We start from the raw sequence: 16,214 nt of genomic DNA, 5'->3' as shown, positions 1-16,214 counted from the left end.
TTTATAATTGAGGCTTCTGATGTTCTAACAGCATTCATTTAATCATGAAACCGATAATCGTGAATATATCGAAACTTTATTAATGAATTTAAGACTAATTCAGATTCACATGACACAGGAAAATAAATCAATCAACATTCTGATCCCCATGATGTCATTAAATGTACGTCTCATTTATTTCTCATGTTGAGATCAAGAACAGAATCTAAGTTTCAGCTAAACTTCAGTCAGAATTTAAAGATCTTCTGACGTTTGATGGTCATGAAGACGCTGCAGCAGCTCATCGCCGACACGGTGTGTGTGTGTTACGAGAGTGTTGAAGTGTGTGTGTGTGTTACGAGAGTGTTGAAGTGTGTGTGTGTGTTACGAGAGTGTTGAAGTGTGTGTGTGTGTTACGAGAGTGTTGAAGTGTGTGTGTGTGTGTGTGTGTGTGTACGAGAGTGTTGAAGTGTGTGTGTGTGTTACGAGAGTGTTGAAGTGTGTGTGTGTGTTACGAGAGTGTTGAAGTGTGTGTGTGTGTGTGTTACGAGAGTGTTGAAGTGTGTGTGTGTGTTACGAGAGTGTTGAAGTGTGTGTGTGTGTTACGAGAGTGTTGAAGTGTGTGTGTGTGTTACGAGAGTGTTGAAGTATGTGTATGTGTGTTACGAGAGAGTTGAAGTGTGTGTGTGTGTGTGTTACGAGAGTGTTGAAGTGTGTGTGTGTGTGTGTTACGAGAGTGTTGAAGTGTGTGTGTGTGTTACGAGAGTGTTGAAGTGTGTGTGTGTGTTACGAGAGTGTTGAAGTGTGTGTGTGTGTGTGTGTGTTACGAGAGTGTTGAAGTGTGTGTGTGTGTTACGAGAGTGTTGAAGTATGTGTGTGTGTTACGAGAGTGTTGAAGTGTGTGTGTGTGTGTGTTACGAGAGTGTTGAAGTGTGTGTGTGTGTTACGAGAGTGTTGAAGTGTGTGTGTGTGTTACGAGAGTGTTGAAGTGTGTGTGTGTGTGTGTGTGTGTTACGAGAGTGTTGAAGTGTGTGTGTGTGTTACGAGAGTGTTGAAGTATGTGTGTGTGTTACGAGAGTGTTGAATTGTGTGTGTGTGTGTGTGTTACGAGAGTGTTGAAGTATGTGTGTGTGTTACGAGAGTGTTGAAGTGTGTGTGTGTGTGTGTTACGAGAGTGTTGAAGTGTGTGTGTGTGTTACGAGAGTGTTGAAGTATGTGTATGTGTGTTACGAGAGTGTTGAAGTGTGTGTGTGTGTTACGAGAGTGTTGAAGTGTGTGTGTGTGTTACGAGAGTGTTGAAGTATGTGTATGTGTGTTACGAGAGTGTTGAAGTGTGTGTGTGTGTTACGAGAGTGTTGAAGTGTGTGTGTGTGTGTGTTACGAGAGTGTTGAAGTGTGTGTGTGTGTGTGTGTGTGTACGAGAGTGTTGAAGTGTGTGTGTGTTGTCAGCTGTGTTTGCTGCTGCGTGTGTGTATACTGTCTTGTAATCCATCTTCAATCATCTTGATATCATCCACATCATCTTTAATGACGCTGATCAGGTGACTCAAACCCTCCTGCTGCTGCTTCAGATGCTGAAAACACACAATTATCAGAGAATTACATACAATCTTAAGAGCGCTGCATGCAGTGATAACATCAGTTACAGAGACCCCCTTCATCATAATATCCGAACATGATCGCATCAACGGCAGCACAGATGATGATGGACTTACAGGACAAACCGTTTTAGATGTAGAAGAGAGAACAGACGCAAATCATCCTCAAATTCTCCTTGCTCTGTATCCGGTTCTTGCATTTTGAGTCAACCTACCCTAACCCCAGAAAAAGTATGGCGGGAGGACAGGGAAGCGGCTTCGGCTTTTGTACAGTAAAACACACACACACACACACTCTCTCTGTGGTTCTTGCCTGTTTGATTTCTCTCAGCAGATCAGCGTCGACACGGTAACGCTCTTCTGAACGAACGGCTCCAAAATGATTCTGCATCCGAATCTGAGACATCAATTCATTCAGACGACCCTGAAACACACACACACACACACACACACACACACACACACACACACACACACACATTACACACACACACACACACACATATTAAACACACACACACACACACACACACACACACACACACACACATATTAAACACACACACACACACATTACACACACACACATTAACACACACACACATTAAACACACACACACGACTGAGAAGTGTATGTGTGTCTCTTAACAGCAGAGATTGTCACCTTGAACTGTGTGGGAGCGTTGAGCTCTGATTGGATGGTTTCCAGCTGCACTCGCAGATGCTCCTCATCCAACTGAATGGCGTATCCGCTCTTCCTCTGAACTTCCTGTTTAATCAACACCTGACACACACACGGGCCATGTGTAACACTTTAATTAGCGTAACAATGGAGCAAAAACTCCCTAATCTCCATCTGACTTTTACAGGTCTCTTCTCTGCCTTGTGAATCACTCAATATAAATAATATAAGAAGGCCCGATTTATCTGATATAAATATTATATACATATTTAAAATACCATTATCTTTAATTATGTTCAATAAACATAATAAGGGATTTAGCAGTATGGTCTCCTGTAGGATTTCATCTGTTCATTTTAATGTAGTGAGCATTGACTTGAACTCTTAATGGGACAGCTGACCCAAACTGAACATACTGTCATGTGTACCTGCAGGACTCTGTGCGATTGCTCCATGAGTTTGCGTTTGTACTGTGTGATTTTGGCGGCTGTCGTGGCCTGATTCCTCTGCAGCTCGCTGATGTCATTCGAGATGATCTGAGAAACAACAGAGAAACTCATCAGAAACCAAACAAGCCGTAATCACCCATGATAGCAGTATGAGTGTGTCTCACATCGACTCTGGTCTGGTGTTGTTTATTCATCTGGTCTTGAATCTTTAGCCGTCGCAGTAACTCTTTAAATCCCACCATTGGCACCGGAATCAACCTGTGACATCACATGAGTGTAATAATGAGATGAGGTCACACCACAGTTTGATGTAATAATGACTCATGAATGAAGACACACTTGTCTGGGTCGGGATTGTCCACTCTGGCCTGTTCCCAGATGATGGGGTCCACACCTGCACACACACACACACACACACACACACACACACACACACGCACGCGCACGCACACACACACACACACGCACGCACGCACACACACACACACACACACATCAATACTGCAGCCTCTAACACCATGTGTGCATTTGTGTGCTCCAGGTAGGGGAGTATACCTGCGGGTGGGTTGTGAAGCAGTTGTTTGAGTTGTGCTGGTGTCAGTGAAGTTCTACTGACAGTCATGAAGACGCTGAGCTGCTGGAGTTGAGATTTAACGTTCATCTGCTCCATGAAATTAAACAGAGTGGACGCTGGAACACGCTTGGACGTGCCGTTAGGAGACCGCTCAACCAGATATACAATCACCTCCGTCCTGCTCACACACATTCAAATGTTCTGCTGTTATTGATCTATTGAACAAACTTGAACTACCATGTGACTTGTGAAGAATGGTTTCAATGCAGATCTTTAATTCAAATAAAACATGAATGTAGTGTAGCGAAATGCTGAAGCGTCTCACTGGTCATCCGGTAACGCTCGCACTCCCTCCACATTTACAGTGAGAGTTTGATTTCCTCCAAGGATTTTATGTAAAGATTCGACGAGCTGCTGCTGTTGAGAACGAACGTCAACTTCCTTCTTATTGAGAGCCAAAGCCACTAACCCGTCCTCATCCCTCACTGCAGGAACACAGCTGTAGCCCACCGACTGACAGAGAGAGAGATGACCAAATCCTTCAAGAGTCATATATATATATATCTCAATATTATACACATGCTCCCTTAAAAGGCAACAACCCATGTAGCCAGTAGACAGCAAGACTACTAGATTTAGGGACTCCCATCATGACATGATCATCAGTACCTTGAAGCGGCAGAAGGGGTTCTCCAGACTGAACTCCACTGGAGGTGTGCTGCTGTTGAAGTATCCTTTCCCCGTCCCCCAGAATGCCTGCAGCTGATTCCACTTGGCCAGAATAGAGTCGCGCTCATCGCCCAGAACAGATGGAGCCGACAGAGCGCTCGCCGTGTTGATCAGCTGACTGGACTGAGAGCCCTGCTGGTTAAACAGACCGCCTACAAAGAGAAGACATTACATACAAAGAGACAGGAACAAATGAATACACTTACACTCAACAAACAGACTGATACACCTGTGATAAACACACACGCAGGCACTCGCACACAAAGACATGCATGCACACACTCACTCACTCCCGCGCGCGCGCACACACACACACAAACAATCACTCACTCACGCCCGCGCGCACACATACAGCTCTTATTATGGGGTTCAGAGTTCCTCACCCTGTTGGTTCTGGGTGGGCTGGATTCCACCAAACCCTCCAAAGTTCATTCCAGTTCCACCCAGACTGCTGCCAAAGCCGGTTCCTGGTGCGGTGCTCGAACCCAGACCAGATGAGAAGCCAAAGCCTTTATTCTGAGTGTTTCCAAAGAGACTGCCACCTAGAGACCGTCAACAGAACAGCGACATGAGGACACTTCAGAAACAGCACAACAAACAGCTGATCAGCTCCCGTGCTCTGACGGGTCGGTATTGACCCGGTGACCTCAGATGGGTCAAAGCCATCACACCCTACCAATCTAGCATCTCCCAAAATGCTACACAACTCTTTGTCCACTCTTCCAGTATGCACAATAAATAATGAGCCAGACTGCAGCGTGTCTGATTTATTCCTCGTTTGTAAGTTCCTTAAATGATTACAAGTAAATGTTCTGATTGAGTTCGGACAGGTACCTGTGTTTGATGGTGTGGAGAAACTGAAGGTTGTTCCAGCATTGGCAGAGGTTGATGTGGAGCCGAAACCTCCAAACGCACCTGCAGAACAACAGAGAGAGAGAGAAAATACTCTCAGCACTTTCAAAGGACAAATTATGTCATGAATGATGTCATGATCATGACGTGCTGATGGGCAAAAAAAACAATGCAGGAAAATCATGGTCATGTGACTACATGGACAGAATGGGTTTAACAGCACAAGACATCATGAAAACAACTACAATATAACAAGAGCATCACCGGAGAAGCCTTCGAGTGACACACACGCATCAGATCATCAAACAGACAGATACGAATGAACGCGAGATGTGAACCAATCAGATGGTCAGACTCATAATGACCTCTGACCTCTCACACACAATCTACCTGCTCCTGTGTGATTGCTGCCAAAACTGAACACAGGGGCTGCGGGGCCCAAACCAAACCCCCCAAAACTACCAGCTGCAGCGGCACCACCGCTCGAACCCAGAGCCCCGGATCCTGACGCGCAGAGAGACGAATACAGAGAACAAACACCCTCAGTCAGCGTGTAAGAGACTTAAACACACCATCAAATCACTTGCTGTCCTGCGTTTATGGATTTCCTGTTGAAACTAAGTTGAGTTGGGACATATTGACTGCCACATCCCTGTTTATAAATGGTCAATAAACTTTATTTTACACAACAGGAATTATTCAGGATTTGTCCGATTTATGATTTTGGTGAATATTCTCAGTCTAGAAAGCATTTGTGGCCTCTCAGCATGAGAACAATTTTATTTTAAAACTGAATCTGTTAAACTGAATTGTATGAACTTCTAGAGAGTACACTAGCATATAGATGAACTGATAATGGAAATTAAAAACAACATTTTGGATTTCATGAGGTCTTTAAAGACATTTAATAAAGAAGAAAAGGGAGTCTGACACACACACGAACACGCAGACACACACACTCACACAAACAAATAAACAGAAACACACACTCACACAACGCACGCACACTCACACACAAACACAGAGATACACACAGACACACACACACCAGTGGTACTTGATCCAAATCCAAATCCTGTGGATGGTGCTGTTGTGGTTGTGGCTCCAAACCCAGTGCCAGAAAGACCTGTAACCATGACAACAGTTGATGAAAAGCGCACGTAGCCACGACAACCGGTGCTCTGATATTACGATTGAGCGATAATGTGATATATAGTGATGTAATGTTAATGATTGATAATGTGATATTGAGTGATAATGTGATATTAATGAGTGATAATGTGATATATAGTGATGTAATGTTAATGACTGATAATGTGATATTGAGTGATAATGTGATATTAATGATTGATAATGTGATATATAGTGATGTAACGTTAATGACTGATAATGTGATATTGAGTGATAATGTGATATTGAGTGATAATGTGATATTGAGTGATAATGTTATATTAATGAGCGATAAATGTGATACTGTGTGATTGATAATGTGATATTAATGATTGATAATGTGATATTGCGTTATAATGTGATGTAATGTTAATGATTGATAATGTGATTGAGTGATAATGTGATATTGAGTGATAGATAATGTGATATTGCGTGATAATGTGATATTAATGATTGATAATGAGATATTAATGATTGATAATGTGATATTGAGTGATAATGTGATATTAATGATTGATAATGTGATATTAATGAGTGATAATGTGATATTGAGTGATAATGTGATATATAGTGATGTAATGTTAATGATTGATAATGTGATATTGAGTGATAATGTTATATTAATGAGCGATTAATGTGATACTGTGTGATAGATAATGTGATACTGACTGATGTAATGTTAATGATTGATAATGTGATACTGTGTGATAATGTGATATTGAGTGATAATGTGATATTAATGAGCGATTAATGTGATACTGTGTGATAGATAATGTGATATTGAGTGATGTAATGTTAATGATTGATAATGTGATAATAATGAGCGATTAATGTGATACTGTGTGATAGATAATGTGATATTGACTGATGTAATGTTCATGATTGATAATGTGATATTAATGATTGATAATGTGATATTAATGAGTGATAATGTGATATATAGTGATGTAATGTTAATGATTGATAATGTGATATTGAGTGATAATGTGATATTGAGTGATAATGTTATATTAATGAGCGATTAATGTGATACTGTGTGATAGATAATGTGATATTGAGTGATAATGTTATATTAATGAGCGATTAATATGATACTGTGTGATTGATAATGTGATATATAGTGATGTAATGTTAATGATTGATAATGTGATATATAGTGATGTAATGTTAATGATTGATAATGTGATTGAGTGATAATGTGATATTAATGATTGATAATGTGATATTAATGATTGATAATGTGATATTAATGAGTCATAATGTGATATATAGTGATGTAATGTTAATGATTGATAATGTGATATTGAGTGATAATGTGATATTAATTATTGATAATGTGATATTAATGAGTGATAATGTGATATTGAGTGATAATGTGATATATAGTGATGTAATGTTAATGATTGATAATGTGATATTGAGTGATAATTTTATATTAATGAGCGATTAATGTGATACTGTGTGATAGATAATGTGATACTGACTGATGTAATGTTAATGATTGATAATGTGATACTGTGTGATAATGTGATATTGAGTGATAATGTGATATTAATGAGCGATTAATGTGATACTGTGTGATAGATAATGTGATATTGAGTGATGTAATGTTAATGATTGATAATGTGATAATAATGAGCGATTAATGTGATACTGTGTGATAGATAATGTGATATTGACTGATGTAATGTTAATGATTGATAATGTGATATTAATGATTGATAATGTGATATTGAGTGATAATGTGATATTAATGAGTCATAATGTGATATATAGTGATGTAATGTTAATGATTGATAATGTGATATTGAGTGATAATGTGATATTGAGTGATAATGTTATATTAATGAGCGATTAATGTGATACTGTGTGATAGATAATGTGATATTGTGTGATAATGTGATATTGAGTGATAATGTTATATTAATGAGCGATTAATGTGATACTGTGTGATTGATAATGTGATATATAGTGATGTAATGTTAATGATTGATAATGTGATATTGAGTGATGTAATGTTAATGATTGATAATGTGATACTGTGTGATAATGTGATATTGAGTGATAATATGATATTGAGTGATAATGTGATATTGAGTGATGTAATGTTAATGATTGATAATGTGATTGAGTGATAATGTGATATTAATGATTGCTAATGTGATATTGAGTGATAATGTGATATATAGTGATGTAATGTTAATGATTGATAATGTGATACTGTGTGATAATGTGATATTGAGTGATAGATAATGTGATATTGCGTGATAATGTGATGTAATGTTAATGATTGATAATGTGATTGAGTGATAATGTGATATTAATGATTGATAATGTGATATTGAGTGATAATGTTATATTAATGAGCGATAAATGTGATACTGTGTGATTGATAATGTGATATTAATGATTGATAATGTGATATTGCGTTATAATGTGATGTAATGTTAATGATTGATAATGTGATTGAGTGATAGATAATGTGATATTGCGTGATAATGTGATATATAGTGATGTAATGTTAATGATTGATAATGTGATACTGTGTGATAATGTGATATTGAGTGATAGATAATGTGATATTGCGTGATAATGTGATATATAGTGATGTAATGTTAATGATTGATAATGTGATTGAGTGATAATGTGATATTAATGATTGCTAATGTGATATTGAGTGATAATGTTATATTAATGAGCGATAAATGTGATACTGTGTGATTGATAATGTGATATTAATGACTGATAATGTGATATTGCGTGATAATGTGATATTAATGATTGATAATGTGATATTAATGAGTGATAATGTGATATTGAGTGATAATGTGATATATAGTGATGTAATGTTAATGATTGATAATGTGATAATGAGTGATAATGTGATATATAGTGATGTAATGTTAATGATTGATAATGTGATATTGAGTGATAATGTGATATTAATGATTGATAATGTGATATTAATGAGTGATAATGTGATATTGAGTGATAATGTGATATATAGTGATGTAATGTTAATGATTGATAATGTGATATTGAGTGATAATGTGATATTGAGTGATAATGTTATATTAATGAGCGATTAATGTGATACTGTGTGATAGATAATGTGATACTGACTGATGTAATGTTAATGATTGATAATGTGATACTGTGTGATAATGTGATATTGAGTGATAATGTGATATTAATGAGCGATTAATGTGATACTGTGTGATAGATAATGTGATATTGAGTGATGTAATGTTAATGATTGATAATGTGATATTAATGATTGATAATGTGATAATAATGAGCGATTAATGTGATACTGTGTGACAGATAATGTGATATTGACTGATGTAATGTTCATGATTGATAATGTGATATTAATGATTGATAATGTGATATTGAGTGATAATGTGATATTAATGAGTGATAATGTGATATATAGTGATGTAATGTTAATGATTGATAATGTGATATTGAGTGATAATGTGATATTGAGTGATAATGTTATATTAATGAGCGATTAATGTGATACTGTGTGATAGATAATGTGATATTGAGTGATAATGTTATATTAATGAGCGATTAATGTGATACTGTGTGATTGATAATGTGATATATAGTGATGTAATGTTAATGATTGATAATGTGATATTGAGTGATGTAATGTTAATGATTGATAATGTGATACTGTGTGATAATGTGATATTGAGTGATAATATGATATTGAGTGATAATGTGATATTGAGTGATAGATAATGTGATATTGCGTGATAATGTGATATATAGTGATGTAATGTTAATGATTGATAATGTGATTGAGTGATAATGTGATATTAATGATTGATAATGTGATATTAATGAGTGATAATGTGATATTAATGAGTGATAATGTGATATATAGTGATGTAATGTTAATGATTGATAATGTGATATTGAGTGATAATGTGATATTAATTATTGATAATGTGATATTAATGAGTGATAATGTGATATTGAGTGATAATGTGATATATAGTGATGTAATGTTAATGTGATAATGTGATATTGAGTGATAATGATTGATGATTCATGAATGATACTGGTGATAGATGATGATATTAAGTGATAATGTGATATTGAGTGATACGTGTGATAGATAATGTGATATTGGATTGATAATGTAATGATTGATGATGATAATGATGATAATTGAGTGATAATGTTATATTAATGAGCGATTAATGTGATACTGTGTGATAGATAATGTGATACTGACTGATGTAATGTTAATGATTGATAATGTGATACTGTGTGATAATGTGATATTGAGTGATAATGTGATATTAATGAGCGATTAATGTGATACTGTGTGATAGATAATGTGATATTGAGTGATGTAATGTTAATGATTGATAATGTGATATTAATGATTGATAATGTGATAATAATGAGCGATTAATGTGATACTGTGTGATAGATAATGTGATATTGACTGATGTAATGTTAATGATTGATAATGTGATTGAGTGATAATGTGATATTAATGATTGCTAATGTGATATTGAGTGATAATGTGATATATGGTGATGTAATGTTAATGATTGATAATGTGATAATGTGATATTGAGTGATAATGTTATATTAATGAGCGATTAATGTGATACTGTGTGATAGATAATGTGATATTGAGTGATAATGTGATATTGAGTGATAATGTTATATTAATGAGCGATTAATGTGATACTGTGTGATTGATAATGTGATATATAGTGATGTAATGTTAATGATTGATAATGTGATATTGAGTGATGTAATGTTAATGATTGATAATGTGATACTGTGTGATAATGTGATATTGAGTGATAATATGATATTGAGTGATAATGTGATATTGAGTAATAGATAATGTGATATTGCGTGATAATGTGATATATAGTGATGTAATGTTAATGATTGATAATGTGATTGAGTGATAATGTGATATTAATGATTGATAATGTGATATTGAGTGATGTAATGTTAATGATTGATAATGTGATTGAGTGATAATGTGATATTAATGATTGCTAATGTGATATTGAGTGATAATGTGATATATAGTGATGTAATGTTAATGATTGATAATGTGATACTGTGTGATAATGTGATATTGAGTGATAGATAATGTGATATTGCGTGATAATGTGATATATAGTGATGTAATGTTAATGATTGATAATGTGATTGAGTGATAATGTGATATTAATGATTGCTAATGTGATATTGAGTGATAATGTTATATTAATGAGCGATAAATGTGATACTGTGTGATTGATAATGTGATATTAATGATTGATAATGTGATATTGCGTGATAATGTGATGTAATGTTAATGATTGATAATGTGATTGAGTGATAATGTGATATTAATGATTGCTAATGTGATATTGAGTGATAATGTGATATATAGTGATGTAATGTTAATGACTGATAATGTGATATTGAGTGATAATGTTATATTAATGAGCGATAAATGTGATACTGTGAGATAGATAATGTGATATTGAGTGATAATGTGATATTGAGTGATAGATAATGTGATATTGCGTGATAATGTGATATATAGTGATGTAATGTTAATGATTGATAATGTGATTGAGTGATAATGTGATATTAATGATTGATAATGTGATATTGAGTGATGTAATGTTAATGATTGATAATGTGATTGAGTGATAATGTGATATTAATGATTGCTAATGTGATATTGAGTGATAATGTGATATATAGTGATGTAATGTTAATGATTGATAATGTGATATTGAGTGATGTAATGTTAATGATTGATAATGTGATACTGTGTGATAATGTGATATTGAGTGATAATGTGATATTGAGTGATAGATAATGTGATATTGCGTGATAATGTGATATATAGTGATGTAATGTTAATGATTGATAATGTGATTGAGTGATAATGTGATATTAATGATTGATAATGTGATATTGAGTGATGTAATGTTAATGATTGATAATGTGATTGAGTGATAATGTGATATTAATGATTGCTAATGTGATATTGAGTGATAATGTTATATTAATGAGCCGATAAATGTGATACTGTGTGATTGATAATGTGATATTAATGATTGATAATGTGATATTGCGTGATAATGTGATGTAATGTTAATGATTGATAATGTGATTGAGTGATAATGTGATATTAATGATTGCTAATGTGATATTGAGTGATAATGTGATATATAGTGATGTAATGTTAATGACTGATAATGTGATATTGAGTAATAATGTTATATTAATGAGCGATAAATGTGATACTGTGAGATAGATAATGTGATATTGCGTGATAATGTGATATATAGTGATGTAATGTTAATGATTGATAATGTGATTGAGTGATAATGTGATATTAATGATTGATAATGTGATATTGAGTGATGTAATGTTAATGATTGATAATGTGATTGAGTGATAATGTGATATTAATGATTGCTAATGTGATATTGAGTGATAATGTTATATTAATGAGCGATAAATGTGATACTGTGTGATTGATAATGTGATATTAATGATTGATAATGTGATATTGCGTGATAATGTGATGTAATGTTAATGATTGATAATGTGATTGAGTGATAATGTGATATTAATGATTGCTAATGTGATATTGAGTGATAATGTGATATATAGTGATGTAATGTTAATGACTGATAATGTGATATTGAGTAATAATGTTATATTAATGAGCGATAAATGTGATACTGTGAGATAGATAATGTGATATTGAGTGATAATGTGATATATAGTGATGTAATGTTAATGATTGATAATGTGATATTGAGTGATAACGTCATAATTATGAGTGATAATGTGACATTAATTATTGATAATGTGATATTGAATGGTAATGTCATAATAATGAGATATTAATGATTGATAATGTGAAAGAGTCATAATGTGTTATTGAGTGATAACGTCATAATTATGAGTGATAATGTGATCTTGAATGGTAACGTCATAATAATAAGTGATAATGTGATAGTAATGAGATACAATGTGATATAACCGAGTAACAATGTGATATTAATTAGTGAATGGTGATTACTGGATGTTTTACCGAATCCTGTTGAATTGTTTGCAGTGGTTGTTGTTGAAGCACCGAAACCAAATGAGTTGGATGAAGGTGTTTTAAATGAGAAGCCTGGAGTGCCTTCATCATACATACACACATACAATAATAATAAACAAGCATTAAAACAACACAAAAATGATGGTAAAATGTGACCCGTGACGTTCCGTGCTCAGTTTGACTATTTCACGCCACACTACTGAGATTGTCAGAGTTTTGTCATTTACATACATTCATTTTAAATGTTTTGAGATGATATTGTGAAAATGTATCCGTCTTTAAAAATAAAGTTTAATCAAACTCACTCGCAGTGCCAGACGCGCCGCCAAAGTTGAAAGCCATGTTTCCGGTCCCACCCGGATGAAGCGTCCGGTCGGAAACAGCGTCTAGAAACTGGTTCCTACATGCACAAAATACATATATTGATCTCTGACTTTTATGGTAAGGTTTAACAACAGCAATGGAAACAACAGGAAATCATGAGTTCAACAGAGCTTCCCTTGTATATGTGGTGGTCTCGTTTATACTCCTGTCTCTTGGCCACACCAATCACAGATGCAGGGCCGGTTCTAGACATTTGGAGGCCCTAGGCAAAATGTATGTTGGAGGCCCCCCGCCATGCCCTCCTCCCCTCCACCTTTCAGAATTCACGAGTTCACACTTACATCAAATTAAATAGAGTAAAGATTATGTGTATTTGGCATGCTGTCTAGGGGAGGGGTCCAGGCTCTGAATTTTGGCCAGATTTACACAGTATTACATTGGATTGCATTGTATTTTGGATTGTGTTGTTTACATCCAGTAAGATTATTGGATTATCAGATTATTTTTTTTTTTGTTGTTTACGTTAATTAAAGTTACATTAATATGCACATTTAAGTAAAAATATAAAAAATACTGATAACAGGTTTTGTATAAATAAAATGGTTAGGAATCATATTTGTTTTCAAGTCTTTTTTATTAAATGATGTTTTATTAACAAAGTTCGGGAGGAGCACATTCAGATAATCAACGAGATAAGAGGTATATATACTGCAGACTTACCTCTGTTCATTGACAGTTTATCAGCATCCCTCCACCGCCCCCATCTCCTCACTTTGATTTTTAATAATCTCATCTTTTTTTTTTTAGCAGTCAGGAAGTTTTTTGCAGTAATTTGTTCAGTAATTTATTTATGGTAACACACTAACCCACTATTTGGGATAATGAACAGTTTTGTTTTTGATAGACTAAATATAGTCATATTAGGTATGTATTGTAGAGAAATACCTTGATACACAAATCAGCTGCTAGTGGAAGTGAAAAGACAAGTTCATTTCGTCAACTGTAATTGTGTGCTTATTCATATGCTTAAGATTGCATACTTATTTTCAATAAATATTGCAACAGTATTTATGATTGGAAAATGAAAAAAATGAAGTCTATTATGGTCTATAGTCTATTATGATAGACTAGAGCAGTTAATGTAGGCTAAACATCTGCGTTTTAGAAGATATACAGACTGTTTTAAAACATAATAAACAATGCTTTAGTATAGTGCGTTTGCTCTTTGACTGACAAACTTGACTTTTTCTGTAGTAGGCTATTTTGCGAGTCAGCTCCTGACTAGGGCTGGAAATCGATTGTAGCTACATACGCTCGGATTCAAAGTGTCAGAAGCGAATTCAGTCCATCAACGGTGCTCGCGCTCTTTTGAACTGGAAATAACCGTCAAATGATCCATCTCAAAATGACGCTGATCGTTAGAATCAGTTTATTTTTTACAATACATTACAATCACTCAAAAATAGATGATACCTGAATCACGAGCTGCACTTTCTTTGCGTGCCTGCTTAGCCTTACGCTTAGCAGCCCCTGAAGGATGAGTTCGCTTCGGCGCCATCAGATAAATTTGCAGAAAAGTTGGATTTTATTCATCTACAATCTCTTCATTCATAAATTCAGAGGTTGGGAGTGACTCGCATGTAAACGGTGATATTAATTGGTTTAACTACAGGTGAATGACAATTGTTATATCCAATGGACAAACAGCATAGTATTTTGCTGCTCTTGATTGGTGGATAAGCATGTGTATATTTTGGAGGCCCCGCCTCCAAGGCCGAGGCGCTAGGCAACTGCCTAGTTCGCCTATAGGTAGCGCCGGCCCTGCACAGATGGAGACATAATCCTGGAGTAATGCAGGAGGCAAAATGTATGCATGCTTTGTTGATTTAAAAAAAGCATTCGATTCCATCTGGCATGATGGTCTATATTATAAAATTCTACAATCCGGCATTGGGGGTAAAATGTATGACACTATCAAATCTACGTATTCAGACATCAGGTGCACGGTTAAAATTGGCAATAAAAGAACAGAATTTTTCACTCAATGGTGAGGAGTGAGACAGGGCTGCAGTTTGAGACCAACTCTGAGTTCAACATTTACATTAATGAGTTAGCAGTGCTACTGGAACAATCTGCAACACCCGGTCTTACTCTAAATCATTCTGAAGTTACATTTCTTCTCTATGCAGATGATCTGGTGCTGCTGTCAGCTACTGCACAAGGGCTACAGCAGCACCTGGACCTGCTGGAGAACTACTGGCAGAACTGGGCCCTGACAGTCAATCTGAACAAAACTGGGGGAGTTCAGATCAGATGCTGGTGTTACTGGAGGAGATCAGATCAGATGCTGGTGTTACTGGAGGAGATCAGATCAGATGCTGGTGTTACTGGGGAGATCAGATCAGATGCTGGTGTTACTGGGAGAGATCAGATCAGATGCCGGTGTTACTGGGGGAGAACAGATCAGATGCTGGTGTTACTGGGGGAGATCAGATCAGATGCTGGTGTTGCTGGAGGAGATCAGATCAGATGCCGGTGTTACTGGGGGAGATCAGATCAGATGCCGGTGTTACTGGGGGAGATCAGATCAGATGCTGGTGTTACTGGGAGAGATCAGATCAGATGCAGGTGTTACTGGGGGAGAACAGATCAGATGCTGGTGTTACTGGGGGAGATCAGATCAGATGCTGGTGTTACTGGGAGAGATCAGATCAGATGCAGGTGTTACTGGGGGAGAACAGATCAGATGCTGGTG

At 35.7% G+C, this 16,214-nt stretch overlaps 1 protein-coding gene across 7 annotated transcripts; it reads right to left on the bottom strand.

Moving 5' to 3' along the window:
• Positions 1–301: 301 nt before the first annotated feature.
• LOC127629030 (nucleoporin p54-like) lies at positions 302–13,535 on the bottom strand. Of its 7 annotated transcripts, none has more exons than XM_052106041.1 (15): positions 13,441–13,535; positions 13,124–13,216; positions 5,912–5,989; positions 4,846–4,926; positions 4,395–4,553; positions 3,952–4,163; positions 3,608–3,795; positions 3,264–3,460; positions 3,048–3,102; positions 2,873–2,966; positions 2,688–2,795; positions 2,242–2,361; positions 1,891–2,001; positions 1,396–1,553; positions 302–987 (listed from the first exon to the last, which is right to left on the bottom strand). In XM_052106041.1, exons 1-14 carry the CDS (start codon positions 13,475–13,477, stop codon positions 1,425–1,427), a joined length of 1,662 nt encoding a protein of 553 aa, XP_051962001.1. In that variant the 5' UTR covers positions 13,478–13,535; the 3' UTR covers positions 302–987; positions 1,396–1,424. The 7 variants fall into 7 exon arrangements, 6 of the variants coding, with proteins under 6 accessions (XP_051962001.1, XP_051962003.1, XP_051962005.1 ...); XM_052106043.1 differs by having other exon boundaries at positions 302–801; XM_052106045.1 differs by having other exon boundaries at positions 302–432.
• Positions 13,536–16,214: the final 2,679 nt, after the last annotated feature.

Source organism: Xyrauchen texanus, chromosome 35 (genome assembly GCF_025860055.1).
Source record: "Xyrauchen texanus isolate HMW12.3.18 chromosome 35, RBS_HiC_50CHRs, whole genome shotgun sequence".
NCBI lineage: Eukaryota > Metazoa > Chordata > Actinopteri > Cypriniformes > Catostomidae > Xyrauchen > Xyrauchen texanus.
Note: the sequence above shows the minus strand (reverse complement) of the source record. Positions and strands in the feature narration are given on the sequence as shown.